Source organism: Carassius gibelio, chromosome B15 (genome assembly GCF_023724105.1).
Source record: "Carassius gibelio isolate Cgi1373 ecotype wild population from Czech Republic chromosome B15, carGib1.2-hapl.c, whole genome shotgun sequence".
Classification (NCBI taxonomy): domain Eukaryota; kingdom Metazoa; phylum Chordata; class Actinopteri; order Cypriniformes; family Cyprinidae; genus Carassius; species Carassius gibelio.
The window spans coordinates 14,391,568-14,406,651 of NC_068410.1; the positions used below are offsets into that span (position 1 = coordinate 14,391,568).

General features: G+C 37.5%; 1 protein-coding gene across 27 annotated transcripts in view; it reads left to right on the forward strand.

Moving 5' to 3' along the window:
- Positions 1-1,706: 1,706 nt before the first annotated feature.
- Positions 1,707-15,084, forward strand: part of LOC127972265 (alpha-2-macroglobulin) — a 51,005-nt gene continuing 37,627 nt past the window's right edge. For 22 of the 27 annotated variants that reach the window (XM_052575640.1, XM_052575648.1, XM_052575647.1 and 19 more), the window contains exons 1-16: positions 6,741-6,889; positions 7,085-7,265; positions 7,372-7,528; positions 8,154-8,206; positions 8,319-8,339; positions 8,695-8,860; positions 8,965-9,049; positions 9,119-9,236; positions 9,341-9,461; positions 9,547-9,656; positions 9,746-9,913; positions 10,006-10,239; positions 10,351-10,563; positions 10,671-10,820; positions 11,284-11,403; positions 11,563-11,644. In XM_052575640.1, the coding sequence (XP_052431600.1) occupies positions 6,804-6,889; positions 7,085-7,265; positions 7,372-7,528; positions 8,154-8,206; positions 8,319-8,339; positions 8,695-8,860; positions 8,965-9,049; positions 9,119-9,236; positions 9,341-9,461; positions 9,547-9,656; positions 9,746-9,913; positions 10,006-10,239; positions 10,351-10,563; positions 10,671-10,820; positions 11,284-11,403; positions 11,563-11,644 (2,065 nt within the window). In that variant the 5' untranslated portion in view covers positions 6,741-6,803. Of the gene's footprint in view, positions 1,930-5,114; positions 5,148-6,740; positions 6,890-7,084; positions 7,266-7,371; positions 7,529-8,153; positions 8,207-8,318; positions 8,340-8,694; positions 8,861-8,964; positions 9,050-9,118; positions 9,237-9,340; positions 9,462-9,546; positions 9,657-9,745; positions 9,914-10,005; positions 10,240-10,350; positions 10,564-10,670; positions 10,821-11,283; positions 11,404-11,562; positions 11,645-15,084 lie in introns of those variants that run through there. The other 5 variants (XM_052575655.1, XM_052575654.1, XM_052575653.1 and 2 more) reach the window with 5 other exon arrangements.

Genomic DNA, 15,084 nt, shown 5'->3' on the forward strand with positions numbered 1-15,084 from the left:
TTTAACTGTTCATGAGGTAGATTGCCTGGGGGAAGAAACTGTTTTTGTGCCTTGCTGTTCTGGTATTTGCGGCTCTGAGACGCCGGCCAGATGGCAAAAGTTCAAAAATGGGGTGACTTGGATGTGAGGGATCCAGAGTGATTTTATGAGCCCTTTTCCTCACTCTGGATGTATACAGTTCTTGAAGGGTGGGCAGGGGAGCACCAATAATCCTTTCAGCAGTCCGAACAGTTCTCTGTAGTCTTCTGATGTCCGATTTTGTTGCTGAGCCAAACCAGACAGTTATAGAAGTACACAGTACAGACTCAATGACGGCTGAGTAGAACTGTTTCAGCAGCTCCTGTGGCAAGTTAAACTTCCTCAGCTGGCGAAGGAAATACAACCTTTGTTGGGCCTTTTTTACAATGGAGTCAATGTGATTGTCCCACTTCAGGTCCTGAGAGATGGTGGTTCCCAGGAATCTGAATGACTCCACTGCAGTCACAGGGCTGTTCATGATGGTGAGTGGGGAAAGTGCAGGGGGGTTTCTCCTGAAGTCTACGATCATCTCCACTGTTTTGAGCGTGTTCAGCTCCAGGTTGTTAAGACTGCACCAGACAGCCAGCTGCTCAACCTCTTGTCTGTAAGCAGACTCATCACCGTCCTGGATGAGGCCGATGACTGTAGTGTCATCTGCAAACTTCAGGAACTTGACAGAGGGGTCTTTAGAGGTGCAGTCGTTGGTGTAAAGGGAGAAGAGCAGAGGGGAGAGAACACATCCCTGAGGGGCGCCAGTGTTGGTGGAGCAGCTGTTTGATGTGAATTTCCCCAGTCTCACTAACTGTTGCCTATCTGTCAGAAAGCTGGTGATCCACCGACAGATAGAGCTAGGAACAGAGAGCTGGGTCAGTTTGGTCTGGAGGGTTGTTGGGATGATGGTGTTGAAAGCCGAACTAAAGTCCACAAATAGGATCCTCACATAAGTCCCTGTTTTGTCCAGATGTTGCAGGATGAAGTGCAATCCTATGTTGATTGCATCATCCACGGACCTGTTTGCTCGGTAAGCAAACTGCAGGGGGTCCAGTAAGGGTCCATTGATGTCCTTCAGATAACCCAGAACCAGTTTTTCAAACGACTTCATGACGACAGATGTTAGAGCCACAGGTCTGTAGTCGTTAAGTCCTGTTATCTTGGGTTTCTTTGGGATAGGGATGATGGTGGAGCGTTTGAAGCAGGAAGGTACTTCACACAACTCCAGGGATCTGTTGAAGATCCTAACAATTAAGCCATGTTGGGAAATAATCATGATTGAACCTCTATTGTTACAGGATATATGGGTTGGGGCAGCCTGTTGTTTCTTACAATACCTTGTGAAATGTTGTTATATTTGAGATCTGCTTTTTAACCTTCTTAAATTAATGATGTCCATTTTATTTTATTTTTTACTATTGTGAAAGTCATGAAATTTGCCAAGTATGTTAACTCATACTCGGAACTGGTGCTCTGCATTTAACCCACCCATCCAAGTGCACACACACAGCAGTGAACACACACCTGGAGCAATGGGCAGATATCCTTCAACCAGGAATCCTTCCCCAACTCCTGCCAGCAACAAGACTCGACCTGTGTGACCTTCGCGTTTTATTTCATGTGATATCATTCAATGCAAGAGCCTGCAATGACGCGGTTTGACCAGTGTGGCGCAAGACTGTAATTCAGTCACCCCAGATGCAATTCAAGAGAAGAAGACAGCGCTTCAGAGTGGAAAACGCAGCAGAGCTGAACTTGAGACTGCTGAGGGGCGTTTGGATGATTATGTAAACATATGCTGCGCACTTTCATCTCAATAACATAATTAATACAACCAAAACTGATTGCAGTGTGAAAGCAGCAGTGTAAAACGCATCTGATTACAGCGATCTGGATGTTTGCACGAGCTCTTGCAGTTCGGTAAAGTACTCCAGTTAAATCATGTCATGTTTATTATACTGTATTACTTTAGTACTTTATGCAATACATATTGTTAAATCGAGCAGCTTTACAATATTAAACATGAAAAATCAGAGTCATTGTTGCTTTCATTTCGAATTACAACCTGATTTTCTGTTATAAAGCAGATCTGCAGTATGAAGTGAAGGTAGCTTTAGGGCTGGTCCGAATACCACGTGATGAGCTTTTCGGTTCGCGAAAGAACTGAACTGACAGTTGACAGAACTGCTGTGAACAGGGCCATAGCTGGGGTTTACAGGGCCCCGGTGAAGGTTGTACCAGTAGGTCCTGTTCGAAATTGTTTACTTTTTATGTTCGTGCTATTTATTTGTGCCGTTTACACATAAGTTTTTTTTCAAGTCTGTAGGTATCCAGGATCAGAAACTGAATAATTAAATGTAAAATAGTACTGCATAGTATTCAATGTAAAAATTAAATATACAATCATACCAAAATGTATTCAGATGCTGTCAACATTTCTCACATTACCACAGTTTATTTGCTATAGTATGGAAAATCTAATTCTGTGTCGAAGTGATGATGTGCATTATTCGCAACTCTTTTACTGGCTTTTTGAAGAAAGATCAAGATTTTTTCGCCCCGAAAAAAAATATGTGCAAACTGTAATGAAGCAGAGATCCGTTAGTTCCTCACTTTCTGCACTGACGCAGAGATTGTTTGCTTGCTTCAGTGAAAGTATAGCATGCCTAACATTTTCGACTTGTACATTACACGTCACGCGTCCTTTCGGGATCTTTACGGGTTGTGTGTGAAAGCACGCACATATCCCGGGTAATCACTGGTAGTGTGAAAGTGCAAAACCTAGCGACCAGGGAACAATTGCCGACACACTTTACCCGTGTATTTGCCGGAATGGCAGTGTGAAAGGGGCTTATAAGAGACAACCAATGCATGCAATATAATACACATCCAATTTTTTTCTACTTTAACCTAAGACATAACCGAAAGTTTTTTTTTTTAAACATACTTTCCAAAACGGGTAATTTTAACTATTTTTTTATGTATTTGTTGGCAAAAGAGCAAAAAGTATGGAGTCAAAATAATGCCGTAGGCTATAGATACGGAAAAAAAAATTGCAAACAAAATTAAAGAATTGCAAAAGAAAATACATAATTGGGAGAAAAAAATTAAGTGTTGCAAACAAAAATAAAGAATTGCAAAACTTAAATGAAATAACGGGAATGCAATGATTTTGCAAAACATATTGTCCATGGCCATATCTACTAATTTATTTGCAATTCTGCTTTTATTTTGCTTGTCAATTTAGTTTGAGCTTGCGATACTGTTCTCCCTTTGCGCTTCATTTTCCTGCTCGTCTCGCTTTGTGACACTGTTTTGACATGGGGGTGGAGTCAAATGCTATTGAATAAAAAGAAGCAATCCACCCGCAAGCCTCTGCTCATCATGACAGTACCTGGATCAGTGAACTGCATCAAAAACGTCACTTCCAAGTAGGCATGTTGTACACGTCCATGTCTTTTGTCTCCACCCCCACGTCAAAACAGTAGCAAAAAGCGAGACTCTAAAGACTCTATAGTCCCTTTTGCACTGCAATTCCAGAAGATACACGGGTAATGTGTCCCGGCAATTGTTCCCGGGTCACTAGATTTAGCATTTTCACGCTGCCAGTGATTACCTGGAATATGTGCGTGCATACACACACAACCCATAAAGACACTTGACATCAGGGTGTGACGTGTAATATATGAATAAAAAACGCTAGGCACATTAACTTTCACTTAAGCTGACGAACGATTTCAGCTTCAACACAGAAACTGAAGAACTAACTGACCTCTTCTTCGTTACAGTTTGCACATAATTGTTTTGTTGCGAACGTTGATCTGCCTTCAAAACAGCTGGTAAAAGAGTCATGCGTCATCACTACAACACAGCCTTTACGGCATTAGTCCTGGCTTTTGTTCACAAAGTGAACTGAACCCAGCAATGTTACTAGGTCCCCGACCCGGGATCAATCCCGGGACATGTTTGAGTTCACACAGAAGGCGACCCGGCAGTTTTCCGGCATTTTTCCGGGTCCGATGTGCAATTTGAAAGGGGTTTCTGTTTAATAGGAATAAGGGATGATTTAGGAAATACCTGTACTGTATTTATAGTTAAATACGCAAATACGTTGTGCGTTTAACAGTTTCTGTAACTTATTACACAAAGGGCAACGCTGTTTAGCTGTGTTAACTAGATGGTAAGGCTGTGCAAAAAAATCGAACGCAATTTTCATACACATCTCGTCAGTAAAAACGCTCCTGTGATTATAAGTACATCTCCAGCACGTGCGTTCAGATCAGGATTGCCAGGTTTTCAAAACAAATCCTGCCCACTTGCTTCTCAAAACTAGCCCAATCGCGTTTCCAGGAGGGCAGCGTGCGTGCAGCTGGTGTCGAATCACAACACAGGAACCACTGGCCCAACTCATTACGTATTTCTGAAGGAGGGACTTTATAGAACGAGGAAGTCATCAGCCCGTTTTTATGACATTGAAAACAGCGGTATACAGATAGGAGAATTGTGTGAAAATTTTTTTTTTACATGCGAACCATGAACACATGTTAAATTGCACAATGTAAACACAATCAAAGCATCAAAAAGCACGAAAAACAGGGCCTTTAAAGATGACAAGTTCACAATTTGAGTTTGTTGTGAATAGAGCATGAACATGAGTAGAGCAGGTCATGATACTCATCTGCAGTGTGCTGGTTAGAGCGGTTCTCGTTCTCGAGTCAAGAACTGGTTGTATCAGTTTTCGGATAACCAGTACACTGAACTGAGAACCATTTCTTTTGGACGCATCCGATTTGAGAACCGAGGAGCTGATGATTCTGCGTGAAGCAGACAGACACACAGAGCGTCTGAACCGAACTGGTTCTTTTGGTGATTGATTCTGAACTGATTCTTTGCTAATGTTATGAGCGCAGGTAAACTGAACGTTTGAATGAACACAACATTAACATTTAGCCAACCATGTTAGAACACACACAAATCAAGAAAAACAACACTGGAGAGAGGCAAATCATGTGAATTCTCGCGAATCCTACTGCTGCGCTTCTGATCTGTTTCTGGTGTGAGTAGGCACCGCGTGGAGGACGTAACAAAATCTCATCGGAGCCATAATGCGCTGCTGACACATGCATTGGAAATCAGGGGTAAGGGGACATTCACATATCGCGACTTTTGCTCGCTCAATTTCGTTATTTCAAATGTAGGCGCGTTCATAATAGAAACCACATGCGTGTGGTGCGACGTGCTGGTTTTTTCCAGGCGTTTCTGCACTACATTGAGTTAAAAACATCTCAACTTTTCATAACGCCGCAAGTGCACCACAGGTCATGTGACAAGAACCAACCAACCAGCTTCCTCATCATTTCCATTCATTTGAAACCTCAGCAGAATTTTTTTTGAAGAATGGGGTGCACCATTTTCTTTTTAAATAAATCTTGTAGCAGAGTTACAGCAAGTGTCTTTCGGTGGTGGAAATCCATTGCTGAAATTTCCTTAAAAATTAATCTCAAAATTTAAAATCAAATGCCAACCCACTGAACGCATATTCGAATTATCGAATATTCTGATCCAACCCTGCTAATGATAAAATATTTTTATTAGTGGGAAAAAAATATTACTTAATTTAAGTGAAAGTCAGGTAAGTCGTGGGTTAGTGGTTAGCCCTAGGGTTGTGGGTTCGAGTCTTGGGCTGGCAATACCACGACTTAGGTGCCCTTGAGCAAGGCATTGAACCCCCAACTGCGCCCCAACTGTGAAGGTTGTGCTTGAATAAAATATTTTATCCCAAAATAAAGCATATCATCCCTTACCTTTATTTTGTTTCATATCTATATGACTTACAAAAAAGGAGATGTCATGCAGAATAATGTCATTCAGTGACTTTTTCATATGTCTAACTAAATGGTGAATGAGAGAGTTTATCTGTATTATCTCATTTAGTGCCAAATACATTTATTTGTATTAATTAACTGTATAATAATTGTAATTACATAATATGATTTTCAAAAGCTAATTACCTTCATTTATTCGTTACAGTATGTATAACTCAATATTTTAACTAATTGCAAAAGCTGAATAATCAAATTCTACTGATTAATCAGTGAAATAATCAACGATTAGTCGATTAATCATAATCATTAGATTAATTGATTATCAAAATAATATTTTGTTGCAGCCCTAATCTCGAGTATTATCAGATTTAAAAAATAAATAAAAATAATGAGCTTCTGAGGTTTCAGAAGCTATATGAGAAGAGGTCCAAGGATTTGCAGATATGAAGAAACATTTACTCTGTGTGGGTGTAGGGGATTCTTGATCTTGACCCTTGATTTCAGTATTGTTTGTTGACTCTGGAAAGTGCCCTAGGAGTATTGTGTGTGTGTGTGCGTGTGTGTGTAGTTTGTTCAGATGATGATGATGTGTATATGTTACCATTGAAAAACAATCTAAAATAAAATATAGAAATAAATATACATTTTCTCATATAACGGCAGCATAAATTCATTGTATAACTTGAAGTTTTTTCACTGTTAAATTTTTCTAAATAGCTATATTTATAACATAATGTGTCTTTTATATTTAGCTGCATAAATTTTAATATTTACTGTAGCACAGATGTATTTTTCAGGTTTTAGTAGTGCTTATATTGCACAGGTTTTCAAATGTTATTGCCTACATGCATGGTTGAATCATTAATCAAATGATAAATATAAATATTTTTGATGGTCCACCTTTAGCATGAGACTCCTTTTATAAGAGACGGCTCAGTTTATGTCAAGACCTGGATATCACTCGTCATCATGGATCTGAACATTAGCCCCTGTTGGAAACAGCTCCTTCTGTTCTCTCTCCTTCTTGTCTGTGTCAATGGACAAATGTCAGGGCCGTAAGTATTGCTTCTATAAAAAAAAAAAAAAATCATCATATGTAAATCATCTTGAAGCTTTTTCTCATTTAAAAAATGGGAAACTAAATCAACACATTAACTTTGATGTTTTGCAATAAAATCCATTTCAGAATTAAAAAAACAAAACAAAAACGTACTACTCAAAATGATTGAATGCTTATCATATCTTTACAGATCTTTCATGGTGACGTTTCCTGCAGTGATCGAGTCAGGATCTGAGGCCAGACTGTGTGCAAGTCTTCTCAAGCCCAATGAAAGCCTTGTCATGAACATTTATCTGGTTGATGGTAACCAGAGCACTTTACTGCTGCAGGAGAAAGCTGAGGAAGAGTTTCACCGCTGCTTTAACTTCAAGGTCTGCCATCAGCACATTACAATAAATAAATATTTGTTTCATCATCTAGTTTTTTGAGATAGTCTGTTTGCAGAGGTTGTGAATACATGATATTATTTCTCATCAGGCTCCTCTGATAGAAGCAGAATCTGTTCAGAAAATGAAGGTAGAACTTCAAGGAGAGTCTTTAAAGATGTCTGAAGAGAGAAAAGTCATGTTCAGATCTTACCATCCTCTGACCTTTATCCAGACTGATAAACCCATCTATATTCCAGGACAGACAGGTGAGCTGTGAATTGTTCAAAGTTTTAAAAAAGGTGAATGCTGATGTTGACAAAGTGTCAAATGTGTACAGTGTAAAACGATGCAGTGCTTATAAAAAAAGGTTCCCAATCACGTGCCTCTTTATTTACGAGCTTCGGGCAGTCACAGATATACCGTGCATTGTATAAACAGTCATTTCAGCTTTTGAATGAAAAATGTCAAATGTTGATGGAAAACACGCAGGAAGAGTGTGTTTTATTCTTATCATTTTAGTCACCATAAACGTCCATCCAGGAAAAACCTGATAGTACAGTCTGCAATAAAATGAGGATGTGCAGAACGGGAGCCGTTGTGTAAACAGGTCGTCATGCTAGTGTATTCGTGCAGTCAATGACACTGACTCCACAAATATGCAAATAGAACATTAAACTCAGGACTTAGAAATGCACAGTGGGAAACGTAAGATAATGAATATAATCTTGAGTGAATCATGAGCATCAAAACATTTTAAGCAAGATAAACCAAGACTCTATTCAGGACAAACTGGATGGTGCAATCAGGATTAGCAGGCCATTAGATCTGAAATATTGGTTATCACAATAAAAACATTATAATTTTGTTTATCACACATTTTTGTTTTCACAGTGAATTTTAGAGTTGTTACCATGGATAAAAACTTTTCACCGCTTGATCAGCAGGTCGTGTTTTATTTATCTCTTCTTTATTTTTAAATATGTTCAACACAAACATGTTGGCTTTTAGTCATGTAAGTTTTACCAATTATTTAATTACACTTTGCTTTTCTTACAGTATAGTAGAGTGATACTTGAGGTAAGAACACAAACCTTCTGTATTCATGACAAGCACAACACTGACTTTTATTTTTGCAGTTATTGTGTTTTCCGTAATTATCAATGTTGCCAGGTATTTTAACACTTGTGGGTTGCTTTTCTTTTTTGCGGGTTTAAGTGACACCAATACCTGACATTAAATTCAATTTTTTGGGCTGGGTTCCCCTGGCATGTGAATTTAACCCGCAAAAAAAAAAAAAAAAAAAAATAATAATAATAATTTTAGCATTATTGTGAAAACATGGCAACCCTGGTAATTATGCATTTCTTATTTTTTGGGCAGAATATGTGTAGTTGGCTGTTACTAACTTCACTTTGTGTTTGGTATTAAATAGGACAGTAAAGGTAACAGAATTGGTCAATGGACAAATGTTTCTTCAACAAGGTGGATTTTGCAGCGTTCTTATGAATTAAACCCGGAAGGCTGTCAAGGCATATACAAACTGAAGGCTTACATTGGTGACAGGATGATATCACATGATTTTGAGGTGAAAAAATATGGTAAGTCATAACAAATTATTTGCATTATTGGCATGGGACAAGTTTCAGAAAAAAAAAATCATGATGCAATTAATAATATCTATAACTTTCATCCACTTTCATAGTTTTGCCTAAGTTTGAAGTTACTGTGACGGCACCGAAGACAGTGAGTATAGATGATGAGTCAATGGCAGTTGAAGTTTGTGCAAAGTAAGTAGCATCTTAACTTAAACATATTAAAAGCATAAAGTCCATCTTTGACTTGTACATGTTTTACAGATACACATACGGGCAGCCTTTATCTGGTAAATCATGGGTGAAAGTGTGTCTTGATATTCCACCCTACTCTTACTGGGGTGATAAACACAGTCCAATATGTGTGAATGAAACCACTGAGGTTTGTCAGTGCAGTACCAAAAGTGGCATGTGGCATTTATTTCCTAAATCCAGATTATTAAATTACTCTAAGGTATTGTGTTTGTGTTCATTCATTTCCATTAGATGAAAAGGACAGGCTGTGCCATCCATACCTTAGATCTATCTGCCTTTTTAAACTCCACATATGAGGATGAACTAGAAAATTATCTTCATGTTGAAGCAACAGTCACAGAAGAAGGAACAGGTGAACTATTAATAACTGAAATTAATTTTAAAATATTATTTCATTAAAATGCAAGTTTCACACTCCATATATTTGTAATTCATAGGGATTACCATGACAAAATCAGAAACTATTTCTCTCACTTATGAAATCGGCAAATGCACACTTACTGACCTGCCCAAAACATATGAACATGGATCAGTTATAGAAGGAAAAGTAAGTCTAAAATCATGTTGTCTCAGTTTAACAGCATTGATTGATATGTACAGAATCATTCATTCCTTCAAAATCTTATTTTTAAACAGATCAAACTCTCAAATTTCAAAGGCGCACCAATACAAAACAAAGTAGTTTATCTTTTGGGGGGAACCTGGTCCTCAAATATGCTCCTAAATCTCACTACAGACAGCGATGGACTGGCCAGCTTCTCTCTTAATACATCTAGTCTTCCTAAAGAAGACATTAATCTGATGGTATGACAGTTGCTGCTCATCCAACAAGTGTTTGATCAGTTAATATTTTGATAACATGAAAATATTGGCGCATTCTTTTTCTTTTTTTCCAGGCAATTGTGTATCCAACGTTTCATTATGATGGTTACAAAACACCTTCCTTTTCTACGGACAGAAAAACAGTTCATCTTTTCCAGTCTGCCACTCCATACACCCCATCATTAAGTGAACTAATCATAGAAAACATTGAGCAACCATTAAAGTGTGATGCTGAGTTTACAGTGACCATCAAGTATTATTTTATTGGAGAGACTGCTAAAGACTTCAAAACTGACATTGTCTATATGGTGAGAATGTGCAGAATGTACACTGATACACTGATGAATTCATTGTTTATTAACAGTATTAACTGGCTGCACTGGTCAGTTTGTCATTGGAGTGTCATCTGTCTGTTTCAGGTCTTGTCCAGAGGAGTGATCGTTCATCATGGATATGAGAAGGTTGAAGTCAAGTCTTCTAATGGAGCAGCAAGTGGCACAATGTCATTCAAACTGTCTGTTGGTGCAGATCTAGCTCCTGCAGTGCAGATTCTGGCCTACTGTGTTCTGCCCAGTGAAAATGTTGTTGCTCGTAGCACAACATTTGACATTGAAAAGTGTTTCAAAAACAAGGTATACATTATTTTTTAAAGCACCCTGAAAAAAAATCTGCCCATTTACACAGTCATGGTCATTCTGATTTAATACTGAAATGACTCACCCTACTGTTGTCGTCACAGGTTTCTCTGCAGTTTTCTCCTGCTAGAGCAGTTCCTGGTGAGAAAAACACTCTCCATCTCTCAGCTGAGCCTGGTTCACTGTGCGGCCTCAGTGCTGTAGATCAGAGCGTCCTGATCCTGGAGTCAGGAAATCGTCTGGATACTGACAAGGTGTAAAGGCTTTAAGATGCTAGTGTCTAATATGTTCACCATTATTGTTTAAAGGTTACAATTTTTACGCAAAATAAAGTGCATCCATTTCATCATAAAATGTACTACACATGGCTCCGGTGGGTTAATAAAGGCCTTCTGAAGTGAATCGATGCATTTGTATAAGAAAAATATCCATATTTATAACTTTATAAACCGTAATCTCTAGCTTCCGGTGTTGTACATTTGTTCAAAAAAAGAGTGGCGTTTTAGCGGATGATGTAGGATGTAGGTAAACACAGAATGTGGAAGAACAGAGCAGAGCACAAAACAAAACATCGGTCACGAAATAGAAGTATGGAGGATTTTGTTATAGGCCAAGAGATTACTTTTTTCTTTTGCTATAATTAAAACTGTCGTGTGTACAACAGTTAGTAGACTCTAGAGATGATGGTTATTTATTGTGGATGTGCTCTCATCACAGATCTTCAATATGCTGCCAGTACAATCAGTATCAGATTATCCTTACAGCGTTGAAGATGGTGAGGAGGAGTGTCTGGATATGAAACCCCATCAAGCTGACAAAGCCTATGAATCCTTAAAGGTAACAAATGGATTAATATGTGTAACTGCAGTAGATTAGGTGAGTAACTACATGCATAAATATACCAATGCATATGCTTAAAATACCTCTTAATCTGAGAGCTACAACTATTTTTAATTTATTTTTTTCTGTTACATGTGGTTCATCATTGTTGGACAGAGTGTGGGTATGAAAATGGCAACAAATTTGGCTGTGCGAGTCTCTCTGTGTCCAACATATATGGCCTTTGATTATTATTCAGGTAATATTTGTTACTGTATATATGTATGTGTTCATTCAGACATACATTTGCTCTCAATAATTTAATATGACTGGAATTCACCATTATTAACCAATTTTTCACTGCAAAAGCACATATGTATGACTCTTTATTTGTTAAGTGATAATCGTGACAGTTGTCTGATCTGTAAAATCAGCAGTTTTCAAAATTTGTGACATCAAAGAACTGCTCGAAAGAGCTGCACCACCCAAAATGTAAAGGCCCATTTATTCTGTGAGAAAAGTGTAAATGTATGAAGATAACATGTTAAAGTTTAGTTTGCTGGCTTTTATATTCTTATTTTACTTATTATTATACTTTTTATTATTTTGACCGTGTATCTGTTTCTTCAAACTATTTTATGAGGGGCCATACAAGCCATAATTCCTTCTGGGACTCTCACACACTTACATTCTCCATTCACATGCATATATTCTTGCTTTCACACACTTGCATTCTCTTTTCACATACATACATTTCTACTCTCACACACACATATTCTCCTTTTACATTCATATATTTTTTACCTTTTTTTGGTATCAATTACTGTCCTTTTTAAGCAGGAAGTCACTCTCAGACCAGGAAATACATGTGCAAGACTCAGCTCTTCTTCACAGTTTTACAGTTGTGCTATTCAACATCATCCTGTTTTCTTTTCAAGTACATATTTTAAGTTTTTAACTTTAGAATATTGTTATCTAACCTATGTGTTCTACAGATCTGTGTAAAGTGTTAAGACACTGATGGTATTTACAGGGCTTTAGGCTAAGGAAATTTACTAGTTGTCCGGTTCGGTCAGTGGTTTGAATTTCTTTACTTGCCCTGACAAAATTTTCACAGTACTTGCCACAATCAATCAATCAATCAATTAGAATTATTGTTTTCATTGTTGACTGCAACATTGTATTGTAATAAATAATAACCATTTTGCACCGATAGGTACAATAGTTCAAAGATAAAACTGAAATGAACCATGCTTTTTCAGGTCTTTCAGGTAGGTCTAACTATTCCAGTTAAGGCAAGGCAAGGCAAGGCAAGGCAAGTTTATTTATATAGCACATTTCATACACAATGGTAATTCAAAGTGCTTTACATCAAAGAAAGTAAAATAATCATGAAAAATAAGAAAAAAAAATAAAACAAGCAATTTTAAAACTTTTAAAATGATTAAAACGTTTACTTAAAATCAATTTAAAAACAGTTAGAAAATGATTTTATATAAAATAAAACAGTAAAAATATAGTGCAATCAGTTTGGACATAGCACAGTGGTCATTCAATAAATGCACAACTAAACAGATGGGTTTTGAGTCTAGATTTAAATGTGACTAGTGTTTTAGCACATCTGATCTCTTCTGGAAGCTGATTCCAACTGCGGGCAGCATAGTAACTAAAGGCGGACTCCCTTTGTTTTGTGTGAACCCTTGTTATTTCTAACTGACTTGATCCTAGTGATCTGAGTTCTCTGTTAGGTTTATATTCAGTTAGCATATCTGCAATATATTTCGGCCCTAGGTCATTTAGTGACTTATAAACGAGTAAAAGTACTTTAAGATCAATCCTAAATGTAACTGGAAGCCAGTGTAAGGACCTGAGGACTGGGGTGATATGCTCAGATTTTCTGGTTCTAGTCAGAATCCTGGCAGCAGCGTTCTGGATGAGCTGCAGCTGTCTAGTGGTCTTTTTGGGAAGGACGCTGAGGCTGAGGAGCCCATTACAATAGTCCACCCTGCTGGTGATAAAGGCATGTACTAGTTTCTCCAAGTCTTGGCTGGAAACAAAACATCTAATTCTTGCAATGTTTTTTAAATGATAGTATGCTGATTTAGTCACTGCTTTGACATGACTACTGAAACTAAGGTCTGTCTCCAGAATCAAACCAAGATTCCTGACTTGTTTTTAGTTGTATGACCCCTAGAGTCAAGGAATGCATTCACCTTGAGAACTTCATCTTTGTTTCCAAATGCAATGACTTCAGTTTTTTCCTTGTTTAACTGAAGAAAGTTCTGGCACATCCAGAATTATTAATTTCATCAATGCATTTGCAGAGGGAGTCAATGGGGCTGTAGTCATTTGGAGATAAGGCTAGGTAAATCTGGGTATCATCAGCATAGCTATTTGCCTCAGTGGAAGCATATACAGGTTAAACGAGCGGTGCAAGAATTGAGCCTTGTGGGACTCTGCATGTCATGGACGTCCACTTAGACTTATGCTCTCCTAGACTCACATAATAGCCTCTCCCTTCTAAGTATGACCTGAACCATTTAAGTTAAGGATGCACTTATGAATGAATATTTTATTATTACTATTTATTATTATTAGTTTTATTACCTTAATTATATGTGTTTCTGCACTATGTTTGTACTTTCTGTACTGGAAACTCCTGACAAATTTTATTCTGTGTGTAAACACTTGGCAATAAAGCTCTTTCTGATTTTGATGAAAATGCCAATTCAATCTCTGACAGCAGGTGGCGCTTGTAGAACAGTAGTCTAGCACTGAGTTATTGCTGCATGCAGAGCTGCGCTAATTAACACTCCTTTAATGTGTATTTAACAAATAAGAGGTGTATTGTATTTAAGAGGAAAAAGAAAATGCCATCGAAACTTTTCTGAAGACAGTCAGTTCTCCTCAGAAATACATCCATATTAACCTCACCCTAATTACATAATTATGATTTGAATTAATATAAAGATATCGCTGTCCCTAACTTGCAACCTCCCACTTAATTCACTTCCTAAATTAAGTGAAAAAATAAATAAAAAAATAAAACACTTGGGCGCTTAATTATAATACGTCTATCTGCTAACACGACTGAGGCTGAGCCAGTGTTGTAGCAACAATCACTTTCTGGGGAATAATTAACTCAAATGAAGTGAATATTCATGAGTCTATGAATATAACGTGCTTATTGCTTACAAATATTAAATTACCCAAAGAGGGAATATTTAATCATTTAAAGGTAACCTTTACTAGAATTAATTTAAGTTACTCTAGACAATCTGTTCGTCCAGCAAACTGGAAGCTAGACTTCCTTATCAAAATTCAATAAAAATACCCTTCTTACAAACTCCAAGAAATATTAATCTTCTGACCAGGAAAAAACAATATTTGCTGTGTCTGTACTACTAAGATTACTGAAATTAATTCATATAAAACAAAGCTCGTAGCGTAGATCACACGATTCAGGGACTTCGATCTCAATGAGCAATAAAACAATTCAATTCAAGCAAATTATAGGATTTAATAAAAACAGACTAAAGAGTACATAACTACAATTCACACGGAGTAAATATGATTATATAGCAAAACGAAAATACAATTTAAACAAGGTAAACGAACAAGAATAATAATGAGATAAATGAGAGAGAGAGATAAAGAGAGGGAGAGAAAGTGAAAGTGAAAACCAATCTCAGCTTGGCA